The sequence below is a fragment of the Chiloscyllium plagiosum genome, chromosome 28 (genome assembly GCF_004010195.1).
Source record: "Chiloscyllium plagiosum isolate BGI_BamShark_2017 chromosome 28, ASM401019v2, whole genome shotgun sequence".
NCBI classification, from domain to species: Eukaryota; Metazoa; Chordata; class Chondrichthyes; order Orectolobiformes; family Hemiscylliidae; genus Chiloscyllium; species Chiloscyllium plagiosum.
Window position 1 is genome coordinate 43,123,476 of NC_057737.1, and position 25,464 is coordinate 43,148,939.

The 25,464-nt window shown below is 44.6% G+C and overlaps 1 protein-coding gene across 1 annotated transcript in view; it reads left to right on the forward strand.

Moving 5' to 3' along the window:
• LOC122564231 (scavenger receptor cysteine-rich domain-containing group B protein-like) overlaps positions 1–25,464 on the forward strand; it is an 87,170-nt gene that overhangs the window by 47,254 nt on the left and 14,452 nt on the right. The window contains exons 8-10 of the mRNA XM_043718929.1: positions 2,148–2,213; positions 3,468–3,779; positions 6,896–6,985. Coding sequence (XP_043574864.1) covers positions 2,148–2,213; positions 3,468–3,779; positions 6,896–6,985 — 468 coding nt within the window. The remainder of the gene's footprint in view (positions 1–2,147; positions 2,214–3,467; positions 3,780–6,895; positions 6,986–25,464) is intronic.

Sequence of the window (25,464 nt, forward strand, 5' to 3'; positions counted from 1 at the left end):
AGGAAATTGTTTCCGTTAGGCGAGGAGACTAGGACCCGTGGACACAGCCTTAGAATTAGAGGGGGTAAATTCAGAACAGAAATGCAGAGACATTTCTTCAGCCAGAGAGTGGTGGGCCTGTGGAGTTCATTGCCACAGAGTGCAGTGGAGGCCGGGATGCTAAATGTCTTCAAGGCAGAAATTGATAAATTCTTGATGTCACAAGGAATTAAGGGCTACGGGGAGAATGCGCGTAAGTGGAGTTGAAATGCCCATCAGCCATGATTGAATGGCGGAGCGGACTCGATGGGCCGAATGGCCTTACTTCCACTCCTATGGTCTTATGGTCTTAGGTGACATTTGAGCAACCTTTCAGTTGGTGCTTTTCACTCTATCATAGATTTTGAGCATCACTGCCAAAGCCAACATTTATGACCCATCCCTAATTGCCTTTAACTGAATGGCTTGCTGGGGCCATTTCAGAGGGAGCCACGTTACAGATTACAGTCACTTGTAGGCTAGACCAAGAAAGGATGGAAGATTTCCTTTCTAAAGACAAATGGGTATTTCCAAGATAAGTGGTAGTTTCATGGTCACCATTACTAGGACTTAGGCCCTAAGACACACGAGCAGAAGTAGGCCGTTCAGCCCATCAAGCCTGTTCCATCACTCAATGAGATTATGATCTGATAATCCTCACTCCCACTCTCCTACCTCTCCCCTTAGTTCCAGTACTGATTAAAAATCTATCTCAGCCTTGAATATACTTAATGACCCATCCTCTACAGTAAAGAATTCCACTTGTTTTCAATGCTATGATTATTCATTAAAATTAAAATCCACCAAATGCCTTGATGGGATTTGAATCCAGGGAGAATTTGGGCCTCTACATTGCTAGTCCAGTCCTATTGCCAATGTACCATTGTTTCTCCTCAAGTAGAATTTGGAAATTGTTGATATGTTTCCCCAGTGAATGGGGTCTGGGAGCAGCGGAAGGTCTATCTACAGCAATAGTCCTCATTTCTCTAGGCAGGAGAACCAAAAACCAGACCATTTCCCTCAACGTAATTGCTATCCAGTCACTATCCAGTCCCAGCTGGGAATATTGTGCTGCAGTATAATGCAGGATACAGTTAGTATAGAGGAAATTTTGAGTCAGTGTGAAATCTGGCCATTGACACTCTGTTCCAGGTATATACCTGAGCTGGGAGCTGGAACCACAGTCAGAAAATCTGAAAGTGCAGGGTTCCTTGAACTGTCTGGAGTTTTACTCAAGGGCCTTTTAGAGTACATTATCAAATCCTGATTGATGTCCAGTAGGAAAGGCTGTAATTTGGTTTTGTGAGGGGTTAGGCTGGATTGGAGAGTCGGTGGGAAATGAGCTTGTGCTTGTGTTTGAGACAGAGGTGGGGGCGGGGAGGGATGAGATGGTATTGAGCTGGGAGGAGCAGAGACACCTTGGGGAGAGTTACTGATGATGGGGTGGAATCTAGAGGAGATAGGATGGAAGGGTTCGATGATCGGAGTGGGGTCAGCTGGAGATCTTGGAACTGGAAGCTCAGACTGATCACAGAGAGGAGATTTGTTTGCACATTTCCAATCTCTTCTCCCCTCTTGGGTAACTGCGTTTCGACTCAGTCTTTATGTATCTGATCTTTCCTGAATTCTATTGACACCGTATTAAAAATACAATCGTGCAGCCTCCTCACCAAGCAATGAGCAATCCTCCTGTTGACAGGGATTGACTCTGTACCCAGCTTCCCTCACCCTTCAGCCTCATCAAACCTGGCCCACTGCTTCCAATTATGATCTAGAATCTGCTCAGATTCAAGGTCAAAATGTTTAACTTTGCACTTTGTCCAAATCCAGTTATTTTGGGGGGGGGGGGGGGTGAGGTTGAGCAATACTGGCTGGTTAAAAGGATCGTAGTGCTCCTCTCTCCTTCCAGAGAGATGCTTGCTGGTGGTTTAACCTGAGCATCACTACACCTCAGACAAGGGAAGAGTTTGAGAAAGAGAGTTCATTCAGTAGGATAAACAGACAAAGCCTGTTGCTTCGAGACTTCAGAGAAGCTGAGAAAGGAATCCAGATTCTCTTCTTTTTAATGTAAGTTGTTGTCCCTTCAAATTGTTCAAGGAGTACAATTAATTAAAGCTCTTTCTGTTTAGTTGCAGATGGGACAGACCAAGTTTCTGAACAGCTTACAACCATGAAACACACAACTCCCCAGACTGGTAAACTTAATAAGTTTTCATTCACTTGGGGTAAAATTGTTGTTATGTCAGCCACAGTAAGTTATGGCTCCAAGTAAATGTATTATTGTGAGTGTGTGAGACTGTCTGAAGTCAGTAAGTGGCTTCCTGCTTCTCCTATGGGCAGCATGTAATCTACCCGATTGTAGACTCTGCTGCATCCATTTCATTTTCTGGTAAAATGCTGAGCTGAACTATTTCCTAAACATTAAAAGTAATGAAACAAACCTCAAACATACCCATCTAAGGGGGGTGGGGTTGGGAGTGGGGGGGGGTTGGGGGAGCAGACTTAATGTGGACTTTAGCATTCAAATCTTTCTGAATTCAGAAATCAACCTGATCTCAAGCTGCTAAGGAATCCTGGGCAAATGTTTTTCCCACTGTGAGCCCATTTTGGAGTTTGGAAACTGCCATGACCCCTGGATGAGAGCTATGAGGATATTGGAGTGGGAGGGGGTGCTGTACAGGAGCAGAGTAATGAGAGAAGAGGCAAAACAAGAGTGCGGGGGCAGGAGGGAGAGGGGCAGGGCTCCATTATGGCCGTTACTGCCTCAGAATCCCCAAAATCTCAGATCGTAATCCCAATTAGGAACCCAACACCCAGTTTGGAACATCCTTCCTTAGGCCTTTTAAAGAACCTCATTCTATGTTAGGGAATCCAAACAGAACAAAACCCTACACATGAGGCTGCACAGTGGCTCAGTGGGTAGCTCTGCTGCCTCACAGCACCAGGGACCTGGGGTCGATTCCAGCCTCGGGCAACTGTGTGGTGTTTGCACATTCTCCACGTGTCTGCGTGGGTTTCCTCCCACAATCCAAAGATGGTGCAGGTCAGGTGAATTGGCCATGCTAAATTGCCCATAGTGTTAGGTGCATTTGTCAGGGGTAAATGTGGGGAATGGGTCTGGGTGGGTTACTCTTTGGAGGGTTGGTGCGGACTTGTTGGGCTGAAGGGCCTGTTTCCATTCTGTAGAGAATCTAATCATTTAGCAGCCTGACCAACATCTGGACCTGAACCACGTCCTTGATTTACAACCATAAGGAAACATATCAATGCAGGACTGTTGTAAGAGGCTAACTGTGAATATAAATTTCCTTTGAGATTATCCTTTCCTTTCTTGGTTAAGGAACAAGATTACAGTGATGTATTGGTTGATTTATTTGAAAGCAGTCTTAAAAATGCTCACTTAAAAGTGAGGACTGAAAACTATGATAATCATCTGAGAATGTTTTCAGCTAGATCCATCCGTCTGGTGAATGGTAACAACAGCTGTCAAGGCAGAGTGGAGATTTTCTACGGCAACAATTGGGGAACCGTGTGCGATGATGAGTGGAATATTAAAAACGTGGCGGTGGTGTGCAGGCAGTTGGGATGTGGTGGTGCCGTCACTGCCACCGACCTGAGCTACTTCGGCTACGGCCGTGGCCCGATACTGCTGGACAACGTGAACTGTGAAGGGACAGAGTCATCCTTGTCAGACTGTTTTAACCTCGGCTGGGGAAAGCACAACTGCAGACACCATGAAGATGCTGGTGCTATTTGTGTAGGTAGGCAACACACTTTTACATGGAAAACAACCAATCACACCGTTTCTTGCATGTTCGGGATATCCCAAGGTGCATCTGGTGCAGGTGTCATTGTCACTTCAATGCGGCAGCCATTTTGCACCCAGGGAGGCCTAACTAATAGTATTGAGCTAATATGCTCATGTTATGGTCCCCTCAATATATTTTAATTAGGTAGTCTAGACCCTAACCTTTTCTTATTTTAAAGGTAGATGAGAAGTGCTGTGTTCCAGATGGGATGTGATTGGTCAAACTACTTGATGTTAAGCAAGACATAATTGATTGAAAAACCATAGTTAAAGTACAAACAAAAGAAAGAGAAATTTAGAATAACTTAACCAACTTATTGGAAAACTTAACCAAACAACATGACTAATTAACTGTTCTAATATAGCAACATCCAGCAAACGCACACCTTGGCAAAAAAGCCAATTCAGACACAGTTTCTCAGATGCAGTTCTCCAATCCAGGAGGAAAAAGTATCCAGAGAAAAATCAGAGAAATTAGCAGCTAGGAGACATTCACTGAAGCTTCCAACTCTTTTGAGATTCCAAAGGCTTCTGCTCAAAACTAAATCTAAAAAGTAAAAAATAGAAAGCCTGATCTATGAGAGCTGGCCACACACATTCTGTCCCCAATGTCCCAATTAAAAACAAACTCCCCAGCCTTCACGAACTGTTTACTTTCTTAGAGACAGCTTGTCGCCTCTGCCTTATAACCTTCTTCAAAAAAACAACATGACTAAATAACCTGTTAAAGTGACAATATCATCACATTAAACAGGACAACATGATGCTTCTCTTAGACAGAAATGCCACAGGATCTCCCATGTGAAGCCCAGAGGGCGGCATAGCTCATTCATAAGATGGCAAACCCCCCCCCCCCCCCCCAATATAGTGCAATATTCCCTTGATACTGCAACCAAGTGTCAAGGGAGATCTAGTGCTTGACCCCCCCCCAGAGTGGGACTTGAACCTATAACCTTGGAGCTCAGAGATGTTCAAAGATATGCAGTTTAGGTGGATTGGCCATGCTAACTTGCCCATAGTATTAAGGGATATGGAGACTAGGTGGGTTAGCCATGGTAAATGTGGGGTTACAGGGATGGAGTCAGGGGTTGGGATGCTCTTCTGGGGGTCGATGCAGACTTGATGGGCCGAATGGCTTCCATCTGCATTATAGGGGTTCTATGATGTTTCAGAGATTTTGAGGCCAGAGGAATTTAAACCACAGCAGAAAGGGTGCTGATTTGATCCTTTATGCCCTCGAGATGTGGCATACACTTATACATGGGGATCAGTTTCCTACAAAAGAACATGGTCAAGCTTGTGTCTTTTTTGAATTCCTCGAGAGCCTTCTGTTTCCCTTTTAGTTTCCATGGCAATGCCTTGGACAATTGGAATCAACTTGCCAACAAATCAGCGCTCGTTTTTCCTGTGGTATAAATAGTTGGGGTTGTTTGAGATTTGGCATTCTGTAATTGTCCTGATGAGCACAAGGCAAAAGGTTTCAGCTTCCTGTCTCTTCTCAGCAATTAATGGCTTTTGCAATAAGGAACAGAATTATTTTGGAGCTCATCAGATTTAATGACTAAAAATGCTTTTTGCCACCATAGTTAGTATGTAAATCCCAACGGACCTGGTTTGCAGGTCAGTGAGATTCACTCTTTTCATTGCCTGGGTTCCAGCCAAATGCAGTGCTAGAAGAGTCCATTTGCATCCGGCTCATGTCAGCCATTGCAAAGCCATGAGCCAAGGACGACATTTTACTCTGGTTTTATACCACCTTGCCATCATGGGTGCGCTGCATGAGGGAGAGACAATTGATTGAGGAGCCACTTTACTGGCTCAATGACACTGACTGCCACTCCTTTCAGCCCTCCTCTCCTCCTTTCTTATCACATCCTTTGCTGTCTCTTCCATGTCCCCTTTCCCCTCCCTTCTCTCCCCGCTCCGGTCTCTCCTCTCATGTTCCCTCCCCTCCTTTCTCATCCCCTCTCTCTCCCCTCTCTTTTCCACCTCCCCTCTTCTCACTGCTCTTCCTCTCTTTTCTCCTTCTCTCCCTATCCCCTCTCTCCTCTCTTTCCCATCTCTCTCCTGTCCTGTCCTGTCCTGATCCCCCTCCTCATCTCCTTGCCTGTGGAATTCGCTCCCTACCCTCAAGTCGAGGCATTTACCCACTTTACGTATTGAAACATCCAGGATTCAGAGGGCACTGACAGATGTAGGAAGCTTATTTCTCCTTCTGGGAGAGTCTAGAAGCAGAGGGCATCATCTGAGAGTGAGGGGGGTAGTCCTTTTAAGACAGAGATAAGGAGGAATGTCTTCTCTCTGAGGGTAGTTAATCTGTAGAATTCTTTACCACAGAGGACTGTCAAGGTTGGGACATTAAGTATATTCAAGTCTGAGAGATTTCTAATCAGTAAAGGATTCAGGATCAAATGCAAGAAAGTGGAGTTGAGGATTATCAGATGAGCCATGATCTCATTGAATGACAGAGCGAACTCGATGGGCTGAATGGCCTGCTTTGCTTCCACATATTATGGTTTTACGGTCATTGAAACAATACTATGGGATAGTTGGTACCAATATATTAAAAAAAAACAGCCCAGGTAGTTTCCATTTCCTGTAATTGATACACGTACTTCCTGCTTTTATTGTCACACACGTGGCTCACGGGAAGACAGCAGCAAATTAGAAAGGAGCGGATATGAAAACTATGAGTCAAAAGTGAAGTGTGTGTGTAAATCATTGAAAAGTCATTCATAGTTTTGGTTAACCATGAGCAACACCAAAGAACTTTGCCAGCAAATTGTAAAAAAAAACTAAACTACCAGGGAATGAAGGTACCATCATGAATTATAGCCCTCAAAGACCAAACCATCTGAAAGGAAATGATACAGGATTTTGCTTCAGCATCTGCTGTGTATGTTCTGTCGCCCCAGGGGCTCCCATAAAAGAAGCACTTGGAAAGCCCTAGAATTTGGCCAAGTTTCAATATTCTCCATGAATAAACAAATCCGTGTGGATAGGAATTGAGACATCCCAAATCGCCACACAGTTCACCAGTCACTAACAGAGATTTGTATTTCATTTCAGAGTATAAAACTCCCGAGGTGACAGGTTCTGGCAAACAAGCACCAGTAATAACCACCACAAGAACATCACAAGCATTGAAGACGGCAAAAGGTAATACACAAAATAATCAGTAACCATTGAACTATTTCAGAAGCTTTTAGCAGTGTGTATTGGGCTATGTAACCATGGGAACATGGTGTGATCGTTTTGTACAGGCAGTGTTCTTAAATTAAGTGATGAATGCATCAGTACTGGGTTGATTCTCATTGCTAAACTGTCTATCTTTGTTCCATTATTGCTGTCACCCCTAACCTCCCTGTCATTCTTCAGCAACATGCCTCAATTGATTGTGTTCTGATATTGCCTCCATTGCCAAAGTGGGAATCTCTTATGTACTTGCTGCATGTGTGTGTGTCTGAGTGTGTGTGTGTGTGTGTGTCTGAGTGTGTGCGTGCGTCTTGAGTGTGTCTGTGTGTGTGCGTCTGAGTGTGTGTCTGAGCGTGTGTTTGTGTGGGCGCATTTAAACACAAGACATAGAAGCAAGTGCAAAGATGCATTATTCTTCCTGGAGTCTATTTTTTGCAAGGCTTTGGGCTTATCTGTTTATTTCAACAATCTAATAATGCACTTGATTTCCTACACTGTGCTAGTTAATACCTCTACAGAGATATACAGACATTTCTCAGTGCCTGTCATTTGTTGAGGAGGTTATTGCACTTTTGATTGGCAGGTTCTTGTGGCTATGTTCCAGCACCGATTCATCTCTCTCTCTCTTTATCCTGGTGGCTTTTGTTACACATACATCTTGCATTTGGACCTTTTTAAATCAGAAAATGCCCAGAGCCACTGACTGGAAACAAGTAAATGTGAATGCAATCATTCACCCAGTGCAGCAAGTTAGATTCTCTGAATGGTTGTGTTTGCAGACACGCCCCCAGTGCAGTCACATTGCCTGTGTCATCACTGCCAATGGGATCCCCGCATCAAGGAATACGACCAAGAAAATACAAATGTATAAGGGAGACCTCAGGCTTGTTCCGCCATTCAATAAGGTCATGACCACTCTATTTGTATTTTGAATTCTTATACACCCTAATCATCCTCGATTCCCCTGGTGAACAAGAATCTATCCTTACCTTCCAACAATTCAATGACCCTCACTTCACTGCTTTCTGAAACAGTGAGTTCCAAACTCTCTCAAATCTCAGAGAGAAACAAATTCTCCTCATCTCTGTCCTGAAAGGATGACCCTTGACCATTCATTGCAAAACTGTGCCCCCCACTACACACACACACACACACATACACATCCTGTCCCCTCCCATCTTGTAAAGACATTCAGGATCTTATACACTTCAATTGAGTCATCCCTCAATCTTCACTTGTGGAGGGTTAAGACCAAATTCTTAGGTTTTCCGTGTGCTGCACATGTTTAAAACTCAATTCAAATCTTGGGATCGTTATTTACTCACTGTTGCACCCCCAACACTTGTCCACCCATTCCCCAGCCCTCATTGCTTCCCTCCCACTCGCTTACTGATGACTGGCTTTGGGAACAAGAAGGAGAGGGTGAGTAGGTAGAGTGTTGGGGAAGAGAGGGAGATAGGGAGCCTGGTGCCAAGTGGCAGAATGGTGTGCCAAGTGGAGCAGTGAGTGGAGTGAGGTTGGCATGGCATCTTTGGGCATCAGTACACCACCCGTAGGTATATTGGTGGATTTAGCACTGGCTCCCAGTTCTAGGCTCACCTCAATGGCAGCAACATTGACTTCCTGTTCCAATATATTTCATTTCGTGGTCAGATTAGAAATCTATAGAGAAAGAGAATTTCTTCAAGCGGAGGGATCTGGGTACAGAGAGTAATTCAGAAAGCTAATAGAATATTTTCATTTACTGTGAGGGGAATTAAATGCAAAATGCAAAATACATCAGTTATAGAAGGCATTAGTCAGACTACCTTGTTAACATACTGGATCAAATAGTTATCTCCCTCAGGTTGACCCTCAGAGCTCTTCCTTCAAGTAAGGGCCCAAAATTCTGAAATTCCCTCTCTAGATGTTTTTGTTTCTCTAATTCTGTTTCCTATTTATAGATTCATATAGATGTACAGCATGGAAACCGACCCTTCGGTCCAACCCGTCCATGCCAACCAGACATCCCAACCCAAACTAGTCCCACCTGCCAGCACCCGGCCCATATCCCTCCAAACCCTTCCTATTCATATAGCCATCCAGATGCCTTTTAAATGTTGCAATTGTACCAGCCACCACCACATCCTCTGGCAGCTCATTCCATACACATACCACCCTCTGCATGAAAATGTTGCCCCTTAGGTCTCTTTTATATCTTTCCCTTCACATCCTAAACCTATGCCCCTCGAGTAGTGGACTCCTCCACCCCAGGGAAAATACTTTGTCTATTTATCCTTTTCATGCCCCTCATGATTTTATAAACCTCTATAAGGTCAACCCACAGCCTTCGATGCTCCAGGGAATACAGCGCGAGCCTATTCAGCCTCTCCCTGTAGCTCAAATCTTCCAACGCTGGCAACATCCTTGTAAATCTTTTCTGAACCCTTTCAGGTTTCACAACATATTTCCGATAGGAAGGAGACCAGAATTACACGCAATATTCCAACAGTGGCCTCACCAATGTCCTGTACAGCCGCAACATGACCTCCCAACTCCTGTACTCAATACTCTGACCAATAAAGGAAAGCATACCAAACGTCGTCTTCACTATCCTATCTACCTGCGACTCCACTTTCAAGGAGCTATGAACCTGCACTCCAAGGTCTCTTTGTTTAGCAACACTCCCTAGGACCTGACCTTTAAGTGTATAAATCCTGCTAAGATTTGCTTTCCCAAAATGGAGCACATCACTTTTATCTGAATTAAACTCCATCTGCCACTTCTCAGCCCATTGGCCCATCTAATCAAGATCCCATTGTAATCTGAGGTAAACTTCTTTGCTGTCCACTACACCTCCAATTTTGGTGTAATCTGCAAACTTACCAACTATACCTCTTATGCTCACATTCAAATCATTTATATAAATGACGAAAAGTAGTGGATCCAGCACTGATCCTTGTGGTACTCCACTGGTCACAGGCCTCCAGTCTGAAAAACAACCTTCTTCCACCCTCTATCTTCTACCTTTGAGCCAGTTCTGTATCCAAATGGCAGGTTCTCCCTGTATTCCACGGGATCTAACCTTGCTAATCAGTCTCCAATGGGGAACCTTGTCGAATGCCTTACTGAAGTCCATTTAGATCACATCTACTGCTCTGCCCTCATCAATCCTCTTTGTTACTTTTTCAAAAACCTCAATCAAGTTTGTGAGACATGATTTCCCATGCCCAAAGCCATGTTGACTATCCCTAATCAGTCCTTGCCTTTTCAAATACATGTACATCCTGTCCCTCAGGATTCCCTCCAACAACTTGCCCACCACCGAGGTCAGACTCACTGGTCTATAGTTCCCTGGATTGTCCTTACCACTTTTCTTAAACAGTGGCACCACATTCGCCAACTTCCAGTCTTCCGGTACCTCACCTGTGACTATCAATGATACAAATATCTCAGTAAGAGGCCCAGCAAACACTTCCTTAGCTTTCCACAGAGTTCTAGGGTACACCTGATCAGGTCCTGGGGATTTATCCACTTTAATGCATTTCAAGACATCTAGCACTTCCTCCTCTGTTATATGAACATTTTTCAAAATGTCACCATCTATTTCCGTACAGTCTATATCTTCCATATCCTTTCCCACAGTAAATACTGATGCAAATTACTCGTTTCATATCTCCCCCATTTTCTGTGGCTCCACACAAAGGCCGCCTTGCTGATTTTTGAGGGGCCCGAGTTACCATTTTGTCCTGAATGTAAACCCCCTTTGGATTCTCCTGAACTCTATTTTCCAAAGCTATCCCATGTCCCCTTTTTGCCCTCCTGATTTCTCTCTTAAGTATACTCCTACTGCCTTTATACTCTTCTAAGGATTCACTCGGTCTATCTTGTCTATACCTGACATATGCTTCCTTCTTTTCCTTAACCAAACCCTCAATTTCTTTAGTCATCCAGCATTCCTTATACCTACCAGCCTTCCCTTTCACCCTGACAGGAATATACTTTCTCTGGATTCTTGTTATCTCATTTCTAAAGGCTTCCCATTTTCCAGCTGTCCCTTTACCTGCGAACATCTGCCTCCAATCAGCTTTTGAAAGTTCTTACCTAATACCGTCAAAATTGACTCCCTTTAAAACCTATATTTTTGCAGTAGCTTTTGGCCTCTCTCCTAGTGTCTACTTAAGTGGTCTGGAGTCTAACACAATCTTTCTGTGCAGCACTAGAAGATATTTGCCTGTGTTAAATGTGCTACATTAATTATTCCTAAGTTATTGTTGCTGCTGTTGTAGAATTTATTCTGCCTGCTACTTCCATTTCTCACTATGAATGTAGCACTAAGTCAAAGAAAAACGACCACCATAGTTTTAAGTATCAATTGAAGAAATGCAGTTTTCTATCACTGATATCCACACACACCGAAAATGGGACCCCAGTTCGACTGGGACAATAAATCCATCCTGGGACAGGCTAAACAAAGACATGCATGGGAATTCCTAGAGGCCAGGCATTCAAACAGGAATTCCATTAACAAACATATCGATTTGGACCCCATTTACCAAACTCTCAGAAACAGAACTGGAAATGATATCACCCACCACAACAAACTGAGAGAGTCATAGAGTCATAGAGATGTACAGCATGGAAACAGACCCTTCGGTCCAACCTGTCCATGCTGACCAGAAATGTACGGGGTGATGGATTCTCAGGGGAATGTAGCACGAACAGCCAAGTTTCTGGTATTGAGACTGACTCTAATGCAACGAGGGGTATGTCGGCTTCCAAGAAGAGAGGTAAATAGCAAGCAGGACAGAACATCAATGCTTCACCAGAGGCTCACTGATGATGTTACCTCGCATGGTAACGTAATGCCTGAGAACAAACCCACCAGTTCAGTGAGCAAACGTACAACCTAGTTCTTGTGTCATCTGCAAATTATGCGCTCACTTCCTTCCTCCAAGTCATTAATGTATATTGTAAACCTTTCTTTCAAACTCCCATTATATCTCCCCTTATAATCTTTCTAACTGTGTGGCCACTGTTAAGACTCCTTTACACCAGTCCCACAAATAACTTCATGCCTTTTTTCATTTCACATTTCTCAATCTGTTTCTACACCCTCGTTTCCTGTCAACTCTTCCTATTGTGCTAATGCCAACATTCAGTATTTGGGCCTGCTGTGAATGGTTTCTGATCTTGTGCTTCCTAAATGTGTAGCCTTCAATGTGCAGATCCCAGTATATACCAGCTTGTTGCCATGTCTCTGTCATGGGCACCAGATCATATTTATTTATTTCTATTTGTGCCCTCATGTCTCTCTTTCTAATGCAATATGAACACAGCCACAGAACCTCAATGTTTGTCCTTTTCTTATTGTTGTAACCTAGTCTTATACATTGTTTAACTCTTACTGTTCATCATTTCCCATCTTCATATCTTTTTCTCTTGCATTATTTCGACTCTTTGGTTTGCATATCTTCCTGAATTTGATCACTTTCACCCAGTACTTCATTTCAAATGCTCATGAAGTATTATGTGGTTCACGACAACTCTGATCCCCCACCATGTTTCAGACTTGGCCTGTCCCACTGTTACAGACCCCAGTACCGGTGCCAGCGCTCCATGAACTGGAACCCATCTCTATCACATCAGTCTTTAAGCCACACATTCATTTCTCTAATCTTGCGTGCTTTATGTCGATTTTCACATGGCTCAGGTAATAATCCCAGAGGTTCTGGCTTCGCAGTGCTGCTTCTTAATTTCATGCCTAGCTCCTCGTGCTGACTTCCTTTCCATCTATTGCCTGTGAAATCCTTCTCCTCCCACTCTACATCCTCCTTGTGCCTTGAGCAGATGTCCCATACTGGCATCAGGCAGGCAACATGGCCTTTTATTTCACTGACCATCATTGTGATTCTATTTTGATGTGATACAGCAGCACCTATAGAACTTGCCTTTCAAAATCTCCTTAATCCTAGCCTATGGGTCCCCCATGGACCGAAACCCTATGAAGTGCTATGACCCATATGTCTGACCACCCAAGCCTGACCTCTATGTAAGTTGTAGGGTCTGCTCAAGTGCTCACCTCCAATGCAGAATGCACGTGTGGGAATACTGCACACAGTTTCCTGACTAGCACCGTTATTCAGGGGTGATTAAAACAAAACCCCATTATGGCATTGGTGTCCGCAATCCTGGAATCCAGGTCCTGCCCACCATCTTAAATACCACCTGGCCCTGTTACAACATGAACGTGTGGCTATGCCCCAGCTGATATGTTACATTTCTGGTTACCCTTCCCTAACATTCATCTTCACAGGGATCACTGGTAACAGCAGGAACACTGGGGGATTTCCCTTGGAGCCTCCAGGTGTGGGAGGTGGACCAAGTGGGAAGGGTTTGGAGCCAGGAGCATGGGCTGGAGAAGGAGAGGCTGAGGGTGGAGCCAGTAGGTGCAGACCTCCAGCTGCTGAAGAACTAGACAGACCACCAGGACATCAACCCCGAGACCAATAGGCCACATGGAGAGGAGCATTTCCTTTGCGTCTGGAAGGCCAAATCATCTGGTTCAACTGGTCACAGGAAATTAGGAATAGAAGCTCCATCAATTGAACTTTGCTAGCTAGCTGATTGAGATCAGGAGCTAAGCTGTTGACTGGGTTTGGAGTATGGTGTCAGTTTCTATTGTAAATAGCTTGTTTCTCTGAGTCACACGTTCCATTAGTGTTGGAATTTGATGCAAGTGGAACACAGGATCCCTGTATATAACCTTCAGACTGCCCCAATGCTTGAATCACGCGTAACAGCACAATTCAGCCAATCTGACCATTTTGAGACCACAAGGTGACAACGTCGCCCAGCCATTATCTAGCACCCACTTCCTCCCTGTCAATGTGGCCACACACTGATCTGAGGAAGAAATGAGACACAAAGTGGCACTGAACAACACAGCGAGTTTTATTCAGATGATTCGCAAATCAGTGGGTCAGGAGTCACTGCAGCTACACAATTGAGCTGAGCCTGAATTACAGAAATCACAGTTAGTTTCCTCAGGCAGATCTCACAGTCATTCATGTTTCCTTTTGGTTACTCATTTCAGCATGCAACATAAGCCACCGAAGCAGTGTATGTCTTTCCAAATCTCATTGTTCCTACATGTGTATCTGCATGTCCCTCCATCGTGCTCACAAAGGGTACTAATCCCTGTGAATTAGAAAGTGAGAGTATGTTAATGTCACCAGTCAGATCCTGTGAGTTTCCAGGTCTGGGATAACTGAGCGTGATGTGGACGTCTCCAGTACACAGTGCTCCCAGTGTGGCTAACTCAAAGTACATGGAGACCTGACTTGCAGACACTGCTCCAAATTTGGTCTGACCAAGGTACAGGGTGGCCTGAATTGTAGACATTGAGATTGAAGGAATGTTCATCAAGACTTGATCACTATTAAACATTGCAAGTAGAATCCTAGCAAAAGAATAATATGAAATTTGACGCTGAATCACAAAAGCAGATATTAGGGACAGTTGTGAAAAAGCTTCCCCAAAGAGCTCGGTCTTAAGGACAGTTCCGAAGGAGGAGAGGGAGGAAAGGATGGGAAGATATGGAAGGAGTTCCTCAGCCTAGCCCCCCCAGATAGCTGATGGCACCATTTGCAAATTGCTTAAAATCTTCAGAAGGTTTGGAGGTTTCAATTTACACAGGAATGCAGCTATCCAGAAGGGTTTGGGACTGGAGACCATTACAGAGGCAGGGAGGGAAGGGACCATGAGGGGATTTGAAGATATTAAGATAATAATGCAAGTTATCACTCAGGGACTGCATGTAGGGGGGATAAACAAGGTGGCTGAGGATCACCCCTTAGTTGATAATCAGTGAGGTTGGATAATTACACAACATTTTTCGAACAGTTCAAAACTGAGACTGAAATCTTTATATATGGGGAGTGTTTTACGTTTTAAGGAACTGATGGAGTTAAGGCAAATATCAGTCACATTTATATTGTGTAGGGCACAGTCTTCTGTGTCTGAATGGCATCTGTCTCTCCTGTGAACATTTGTAAATAAAGGGTAATGTACTTACCTCCAAGGATTGGCCTATCTATGAACACTCCATTAGCAGTGATGGACTGGCCAAGGACCAGGGACCCAATGAACAAAAGCAGTGCTGACCTCATTCTCTGCTGCTCTCCTCACAGTCACAATGAGAGAGCTGGAGCACAGAGGCTTTTGAAATGAACACACAGGTTAGTCTGTAGTTATACATCACACAGACGCATTGAGGATTGGCTCTACTTCGGACATGTGGAAGGGACAGTTCCCTTCCAGAGACGAACAGTAATTGGAATCAAGATTCCAGTCTTACAGTCTGTTTGCTTTATTAATCAACAGAGAAGTAGAGCCAGGTAACGACTGAAGTGGTGAAGGTTGAAAGCAGATCTTCAATCTTTAACATAAAAACCATTCTTCAGAAAAATTGAGCCATTTGGCCCATCATGTCTATTTAAATTTACTGAATTATACCAACATAACCTCTTCTCAGTTTCCCATTGTCGTGCCTTTGTTTCCCTTTATAATTATTCATCTAACTCCCTATTTAATGGTATGATTAGATCGCTGAGAAGTATCCCACCCAGATCCATTCCCCTACCCTATTACTGTACATTTCCCTGACTAATGCCTCTAACTACACATCCCTGAACACTATGGACAATTTAGCATGGCCAATTCACCTAACCTGCACATCTTTGGACTGTGAGAGGAAACCAGAGCACCCAGAGGAAACCCACACGCGGGGAAAATGTGCAAACTCCACACAGACAGTTGCCCAAGGCTAGAATCGAACCTGGGTTCCTGGTGCTGTGAGGTGTAAACCACAGTGCCACCCACGATCTGCTTCTGATAACTTTCAAACAGGACATTTCAATCACAACTGATGGTGCAGGAAGGAATTCTCCTTATCTTTCAACTAGTTAGAGTCATGGAGATGTACAGCACAGAAACAGACTCTTCAGTCCAACTTGTCCATGCATGAATCACAAAACGTTAGCAGAGAAGTTCAGAGGGTAGAGGGAAGATACATGAGATATTACAGTCATAGAGTCATAGAGATGTGCAGTATGGAAACAGACCCTTCAGTCCAACCCGTCCATGCCGACCAGATATCCCAACCAATCTAGTCCCACCTGCCAGCACCCGGCCCATATCCCTCCAAACCCTTCCTATTCATAGACCCATTCAAATGCCTCTTAAATGTTGCAATTGTACCAGCCTCCACCACTTCCTCTGGCAGCTCATTCCATACACATACTACCCTCTGCGTGAAAATGTTGCCCCTTAGGTCTCTCTTATATCTTTCCCCTCGCACCCTAAACCTATGCCCTCTAGTTCTGGACTCCCTGACCCCAGGGAAAAGACTTTGTCGATTTATCCTATCCATGCCCTTCATAATTTTGTAAACCTCTATAAGGTCACCCCTCAGCCTCCGACGCTCCAGGGAAAACAGCCCCAGCCTAATACTCTGACCAGTAAAGGAAAGCATACCAAACGCCTTCTTCACTGTCCTATCTGCCTGCGACTCCACTTTCAAGGAGCTATGAACCTGCACTCAAGGTCTCTTTATTCAGCAACACTCCTTAGGACCTTACCATTTAGTGTATAAGTCCTGCTAAGATTTGCTTTCCCAAAATGCAGCACCTTGCATTTATCTGCCACTTCTCAGCCCATGGAGAGAGTGAGGACTGCAGATGCTGGAGATCAGAGCTGAAAAATGTGTTGTTGGAAAAGCGCAGCAGGTCTGGCAGCATCCAAGGAGAAGGAGAATCGAAGTTTCGGGCATAAGCCCTTCTTCAGGAATGAAGGGCTGCCTGAAGAAGGGCTTCTGCCTGAAACGCCGATTCTCCTTCTCCCTGGACGCTGCCTGACCTGCTGCACTTTTCCAGCAACACATTTTTCACTTCTCAGCCCATAGCCCATCTGGTCCAGATCCTGTTGTAATCTGAGGTAACCCTCTTCACTGTCCACTACACCTCCAATTTTGGTGTCATCTGCAAACTTACTAACTGTACCTCTTATGCTCGCATCCAAATCATTTATGTAAATGACAAAAAGTAGAGGGCCCAGCACCCATAGAAATGTACAGCACGGAAACAGACCTTTCCGTCTAACGCATCCATGCCAACCAGATATCCTAACCTAATCTAGATTATATTATATTAGATTAGATTACAGTGTGGAAACAGGCCCTTCGGCCCAACAAGTCCACACCGACCCGCCGAAGCGAAACCCACCCATACCCCTACATTTACCCCTTACCTAACACTACGGGCAATTTAGTATGGACAATTCACCTGACCCCAATCTAGTCCCATTTGCCAGCACTTGGCCCATATCCCTCTAAACCTTCCTCTTCATATACCCATCCAGATGCTTCTTAAATTTTGTACTTGTACCAGCCTCCACCACTTCCTCTGGTCGCTCATTCCATACACACACCACCCATTGTGTGAAAACATTTCCCCTTAGGTCCCCTTTCCCTCTCACCTTAAACCTATGCCCTCTATTTCTGGACACCCCCACCCCAGGGGAAAGACTTTGTCTATTTACCCTATCCATGCCCCTCATGATTTTATAAACCTCTACCAGGTCACCCCTCACCCTCCGATGCTCCAGGGAAAACAGCCCAGCCTCTCCCTGTAGCTCAAACCCTGTAACCCTGGCAACATCCTTGTAAATCTTTTCTGAACACTTTCATGTTTCACAACATCCTTCCAATAGGATGGAGACCAGAGGGGTCCTATTTTCTCCCTAGTTACCATTTTGTCCTTAATGTATTTATAAAATCCATTTCAATTCTCCTTAACCCTGTTTGCCAAAGTTATCTCATGTCCCCTTTTTGCCTTCCTGATTTCCTCCTTAAGAATGCTCCTACTGCATTTATACTCTTCTAAGGCTTCACTCAATATCTGCTGTCTCTTGCCAGACATGTCCTTCCTTTCTGTTATCAATTACCTTCCACTTGTCCCTAAATGTACTACTCTGAAATTCTCCATGACAAGTATTTGTAAAGTTCTCCCTGTTACCCTGGGACCATAATGTACTGATCGACCAACATCACTTCCTCTGAGCTCCTGGGTGTGACCTTATTCTTGCTCATGGGAGCCTGCTGTGTGAACACTGGCTGCCAGATAACCTATACTGCAGCGATGAATACATGTCACCAGGAATCGATGGACTGTAGAGATCTCTGGGAGAGCCTGTGGCTGAGAAAAGTGTGAATAAGAAGCCAACCTTTTATTCTACCCTTTCTGACAGTTCTACCTTGCCTTCCCCTCCTTTTTATGTTCAGCCTCTCACCAGCTCTCCTTTTTCTCTTTTATTCACCCCACCCCATTGTCTCTGCTTCTCTCAAATTCTGATTACACACTCCCTGTCTGTATCTCTCGCTCCCTCCTACCTCTCCATTCTCTCCCTATTTGCTTCCCTCTTTACCCCTCCCCCCAAACTGGTTCTCACATTGCATCTCAGTTTCACTGCTGGTGGTTTCTCCATCTCTGTCTCAGTTTTCCTCTGATGCTGTCTCTCTGTGTCTCTCTCACCCTGCCTTCGCCATCTGACAGCTTGTGAAATAGTCCTCATTTTAAACTGTCTTTGGTTTGCGAAGTGTTTACCTCCAAGGCAGAACTGCATTGTCACCAGTTGCCATCCAGCCCAAAATTCTTTAGCAAGAAGCACGGGATGAGCTGCCCCAGAATAGGAGCTAGCAGCGAGCTGCCTGTCTATCAGGACAATAGGCAGACTCACTGAATGTCGACAGATCAGCGATAAAAATCATTAAATACTGTGCAGGGGTTTGACATAAAAGTAACACACACACGCACACATACACTCAATCATTCTCAGACATGCACTCACTCTCTCACATGCACTCACACACACATTCTCTCTCTCTCTCACTGACACACACACATATTCTCTCTCTCCCTCTCATAAAAACACTCACACACATTCTCCCTCTCTCAATGACACACACAAATACATTCTCTCTCTCTCACACACATATTCTCTCTTTTTCTCTCTCTCACACACACTCTCTTTTACACACACTCACTCACGCATCCATTCTCTCTCTCTCATAAATACATTATCTCACTCTCTCTTACATACACTCTCACACACATATTCTCTCTCTCTCTCACTCACTCACATGATCACACATTCTCTCTCTCTTGCAAACACACATTCTCTCTCTCACACACGCATTCCGGCACACTCAAGTATTTTCTCTCTCTCGCTCGCAAATGCATTCTTTTTCACACACACGCATTCTCTCTCTCTCACGCACACGCATTATCTCACTCTCATGCGCGCATTCTCTCTCTCTTACTCTCGCATTCTCTCTCACATGCGCCTTCTCTCTGTCACTCACGCCTTTTCTCTCACACATCCGCATTCACTAACTCTCTCATGCACACATTCTCTCTCTCACACACGGATTCTCTATATCACGCACATATTCCTTCTCTCTCACACACACAAGTATTCTCTCACTCTCTCACGCACGCATTCTCTCTCTCTCACGCACACGCATTATCTCACTGTCATGCGCGCATTCTCTCTCTCTTACTCTAGCATTCTCTCTCACATGCGCCTTCTCTCTGTCACTCACGCCTTTTCTCTCACACATCCGCATTCACTAACTCTCTCATGCACACATTCTCTCTCTCACACACGGATTCTCTATATCACGCACATATTCCTTCTCTCTCACACACACAAGTATTCTCTCACTCTCTCACGCACGCATTCTCTCTCTCTCACGCACACGCATTATCTCACTGTCATGCGCGCATTCTCTCTCTCTTACTCTAGCATTCTCTCTCACATGCGCCTTCTCTCTGTCACTCACGCCTTTTCTCTCACACATCCGCATTCACTAACTCTCTCATGCACACATTCTCTCTCTCACACACGGATTCTCTATATCACGCACATATTCCTTCTCTCTCACACACACAAGTATTCTCTCACTCTCTCACGCACGCATTCTCTCTCTCTCACGCACACGCATTATCTCACTGTCATGCGCGCATTCTCTCTCTCTTACTCTAGCATTCTCTCTCACATGCGCCTTCTCTCTGTCACTCACGCCTTTTCTCTCACACATCCGCATTCACTAACTCTCTCATGCACACATTCTCTCTCTCACACACGGATTCTCTATATCACGCACATATTCCTTCTCTCTCACACACACAAGTATTCTCTCACTCTCTCACGCACGCATTCTCTCTCTCTCACGCACACGCATTATCTCACTGTCATGCGCGCATTCTCTCTCTCTTACTCTAGCATTCTCTCTCACATGCGCCTTCTCTCTGTCACTCACGCCTTTTCTCTCACACATCCGCATTCACTAACTCTCTCATGCACACATTCTCTCTCTCACACACGGATTCTCTATATCACGCACATATTCCTTCTCTCTCACACACACAAGTATTCTCTCACTCTCTCACGCACGCATTCTCTCTCTCTCACGCACACGCATTATCTCACTGTCATGCGCGCATTCTCTCTCTCTTACTCTAGCATTCTCTCTCACATGCGCCTTCTCTCTGTCACTCACGCCTTTTCTCTCACACATCCGCATTCACTAACTCTCTCATGCACACATTCTCTCTCTCACACACGGATTCTCTATATCACGCACATATTCCTTCTCTCTCACACACACAAGTATTCTCTCACTCTCTCACGCACGCATTCTCTCTCTCTCACGCACACGCATTATCTCACTGTCATGCGCGCATTCTCTCTCTCTTACTCTAGCATTCTCTCTCACATGCGCCTTCTCTCTGTCACTCACGCCTTTTCTCTCACACATCCGCATTCACTAACTCTCTCATGCACACATTCTCTCTCTCACACACGGATTCTCTATATCACGCACATATTCCTTCTCTCTCACACACACAAGTATTCTCTCACTCTCTCACGCACGCATTCTCTCTCTCTCACGCACACGCATTATCTCACTGTCATGCGCGCATTCTCTCTCTCTTACTCTAGCATTCTCTCTCACATGCGCCTTCTCTCTGTCACTCACGCCTTTTCTCTCACACATCCGCATTCACTAACTCTCTCATGCACACATTCTCTCTCTCACACACGGATTCTCTATATCACGCACATATTCCTTCTCTCTCACACACACAAGTATTCTCTCACTCTCTCACGCACGCATTCTCTCTCTCTCACGCACACGCATTATCTCACTGTCATCTCTCTCACACACACTCACTCTCTCTCACACACACTCTCTCTCACACACACACTCTCTCTCTCACACACACTCTCACACAAACACATTCTCTCACACATACACATTCTCTCTCTCACACACACATTCTCTTTCTCACACAAACATTGTCTCTCACACAAACACTCTGACACAAACATACTCTCTCTCAAACACACTCTCACACAAACACATTCTTTCGCTCTCTCTGTCGCACTGACACAAACATATTCTCTCTCAAACACACTCTCACACAAACACATTCTTCTCACACACATAAACACTCTGACACACACACCTCCCAATCAACTCCTTACCTAATTGCTTCAGTTGACACAACCATCATTTGATCCAGACATCCATTGGCACTAAAAGTCCCTCCCGACTCCACAAGAAATACAGCTGTATTCCTGATGAAGGGCTTTTGCCTGAAACGTCGATTTTCCTGCTCCTCGGATACTGCCTGAACTGCTGTGCTTTTCCAGCACCACTCTAATCTAAACTCTGTTTGAGTAGGTGATTTTCTTGTGGAGTCGAGAGGGACTTTTAGTGCCAATGGATGTCTGGATCAAATGATGGGTGTGTCAACTGAAGTAATTAGGTAAGGAGTTGAGTGTCTGTGTGTGTGTGTCTGTGTGTGTGTCTGTGTGTGTCTGTGTCTGTGTCTGTGTGTGTGTGTGTCTGTGTCTGTGTGTGTAAAATTCTCGGACCAAGTGGCTCTTTGAATCAGTATATTATTGTGATTTTATGCAATCCAATCTTTACTGGAGCTTCAAGATCATCTCCAGCCTTCGAATTTTCAACAATAGGGACAGCAAGTCAACAGGAAGGCTTAGAGAATGGTATCATTTATCGTAAGGGGAATTAAATGCAACAGCGGGAGGTTCTGTTTCCATTGTAAAGGATATTGGTGAGACCCAGTTCTGAAATACTGTGTGCAGTGTTGTGTCTTAAAACAGAAATGTGATATACATCTTGCTGCCATCACTGTATTATGGCATGTGACCTAATAATATAGAGGGCTCAGTCTCCATCTTACTGAGTCCTGTCCTCCTGCAGCATAACATGCTGAGGAAAGTGACCTTCAGTATATCTGACTGATTTCCTTAGTTTCAGCCCAGACCTGTGAGTGCAAATGTAGGTATTCGGTGCTGTATTACTCTGCACAACGTGACCTGTGCCTCATATTAATGCACCAGGAGCTAACATAAGTACCAGATCACAATAATTGAAGATCATATGTCATGTCATACAATATGAATCTCCTTATTTAAGGGAGCATTGAAATGCAGTGGAAACAGGTCAGAGAAGGCATACCACAATATAGCTGGAACGTACTGATTGTCTTACAAAGCTAGGTTGGAGTTTAGAAGAGTCAAAGTCAATGTAATAAAAATGTACAAATTGGAGAAAGCTGCAGCCCAAAGGAATTGAGACCCTCATGCATGAAATACAAAAAGTTGGCAGATAAGTTCAGAGGCTAAAGGGAAGGTACATGAGATATTACAGTCATAGAAATGTACAACATGAAAACAAACCCTTCGTTCCAAGGCATCCATGCTGACCAGATATCCTAAATTAATCTACTCCCATTTGCCAGCACTTGACCCATATCCCTCTACACCCTTCCTGTTCATATACCCATCCAGATGCTTTTTAAATGTTGTACTTGTACCAGCCTCCACCACCTCCTCTGGCAGTTCATTCCATACACACACTAACCTTTGTGTGAAAATGTTGCCCCTGAGGTCTCTCTTATATCTTTCCCCTCTCACCTTAAACCTATGCCCTCTAGTTCTGGATCCCATGGAAAAGATTTTGTCTATTTACCCTATCCATGCCCCTCATAATTTTGTAAACGTCTGTAAGGTCACCCCTCAGCCTCTGACGCTCCAGGGAAAACAGCCCCAGCCTGTTCAGCCTCTCCCTATAGCTCAAATCCTCCAACCCTGGCAACTTCCTTGTAAGTCTTTTCTGAACCCTTTCAAGTTTCTCAACATCCTTCCTATAGGAGAGAGACCAGAATTGCATGCAATATTCCAACAGTGGCCTAACCAATGTCCTGTAGAGCCGCAACATGACTTCCCAACTCCTGTACTCAGTACTCTGACCAATGAAAGGAAGCATACCAAACACCTTCTTCACTGTCCTACCTACCTGAGACTTTCAAGGAATTATGAACCTGCACTCCAAAGTTTCTTTGTTCAGCTGCATTCCCCAGGACCTTACCGTTAAGTGTATAAGTCCTGCTCTGATTTGCCTTTCCAAAATGCAGCACCTCGCATTTATCTAAATTAAACTCTATCTGCCACTCCTCAGCCCATTGGCCCATTTGATCAAGATCCCATTGTAATCTGAGATAACATCCTTCGCTGTCCATTATATCCCCAATTTTGGTGCCACCTGCAAACTTACTAACTATACCTCCTATGTTCACATAACAAAAAGCAGTGGACCCAGCACCAATCGTTGTGGCATTCCACTGGTCACATGCCTCCAGTCTGAAAACAGGCGACTAACTGTGTGGAGTTTGCACGTTCTCCCCGTGTCTGCGTGGGTTTCCTCCGGGTGCTCCGGTTTCCTCCCACAGTCCAAAGATGTGCAGGTCAGGTGAATTGGCCATGCTAAATTGCCCGTAGTGTTAGGTAAGTAAGGGGTAAATGTAGGGGTATGGGTGGATTGCGCTTCGGCGGGTCGGTGTGGACTTGTTAGGCCGAAGGGCCTGTTTCCACACTGTAATGTAATCTCTAATCTAAATCTAATCAACCCTCCACCATCACCCTCTGTCTTATACCTTCAAGCCAGTTCTATATCCAAATGACTAGTTAGAACATAGAACATAGAAAAATACAGCGCAGTACAGGCCCTTTGGCCCTCGATGTTGCGCCGATCCAAGCCCACCTAACCTACACTAGCCCACTATCCTCCATATGCCTATCCAATGCCTGTTTAAATGCCCATAAAGAGGGAGAGTCCACCACTGCTACTGGCAGGGCATTCCATGAACACACGACTCCAGTTCTCCCTGGATTCCATGTGATCTAACCTTGCTAGCCAGTCTACCATGAGGAACCTTCTTGAATGCCTTACTGAAGTCCATATAGATCAAGTCCACCACTTTGCCCTCAGGAATCCTCTTTGTTACTTCTTCAAAAAGCTCAATCAAGTCAGTGATACATGCTTTCCCACAGACAAAGCCATGTTGACTATCCTTAATCAGTCCTTGCCTTTCCAAATACATGTACATCCTGTCCCTCAGGATTCCCTCCAACAACTTGCCCACCTCCAACGTCAGGCTCACTGGTCTGTAGTTCCCTGGCTTGTCCTTACCACCCTTCTTAAACAGTGGCACCACATTAGCCAACCTCCAGTCTTCCGGCACCTCACCTGTGACTATCGATGATATAAATAACTCAGCGAGGGGCTCAGCAATCACTTACCTTGCTAAGGTACACCTGATCAGGTACTGGGATTTATCCACCTTTGTGCATTTTAAGACATCCAGCATCTCGTCCTCTGTAATATGGACATTTTTCAAGATGTCACCATCTATTTCTCCACATAATATATCTTCCATATACTTATCCACAGTAAACACTGATGCAAAGTACTTGTTTAGTACCTCTCCCATCTCCTGCAGTTCCACACTTGCTGATCTTTGAGGGGCCCTATCCTCTCACGTGTTACCCTATTCTCCCTCATTACCCTTTTGTCTTTAATGTATTTGTAAAATCCCATTGGATTCTCCTTAACCCTATTTGCCAAAGGTATCTCATGTCCCCTGTTTGCCCTCCTGATTTCCCTATTAAGTATGGTCCTACTGCCTTTACACCCTTCTAAAGATTCACTCAATCTCTGCTGTCTCTACCTGACATATGCTTCCTTCTGTTTCTTGACCAAACCTTCCAATTTCTTTAGTCATCCAGCATTCTCTACACCTACCAGCTTTTCCTTTCACCCTGACAGGAATGTACTTTCTCTGGACCCTCGATATCTCATTTCTGAAGGCTTCCCATTTTCCAGCCGTCTCTTAACCTGCGAACATCTGCCTCCAATCAGCTTTCGAAAGTTCTTGCCTAATAGCGTCAAGATTGGCCTTTCTCCAATTTAGAATTTTGACTTTTAGATCTGGTCTATCCTTTTCCGTCACTATTTTAAATCTAATAGAATT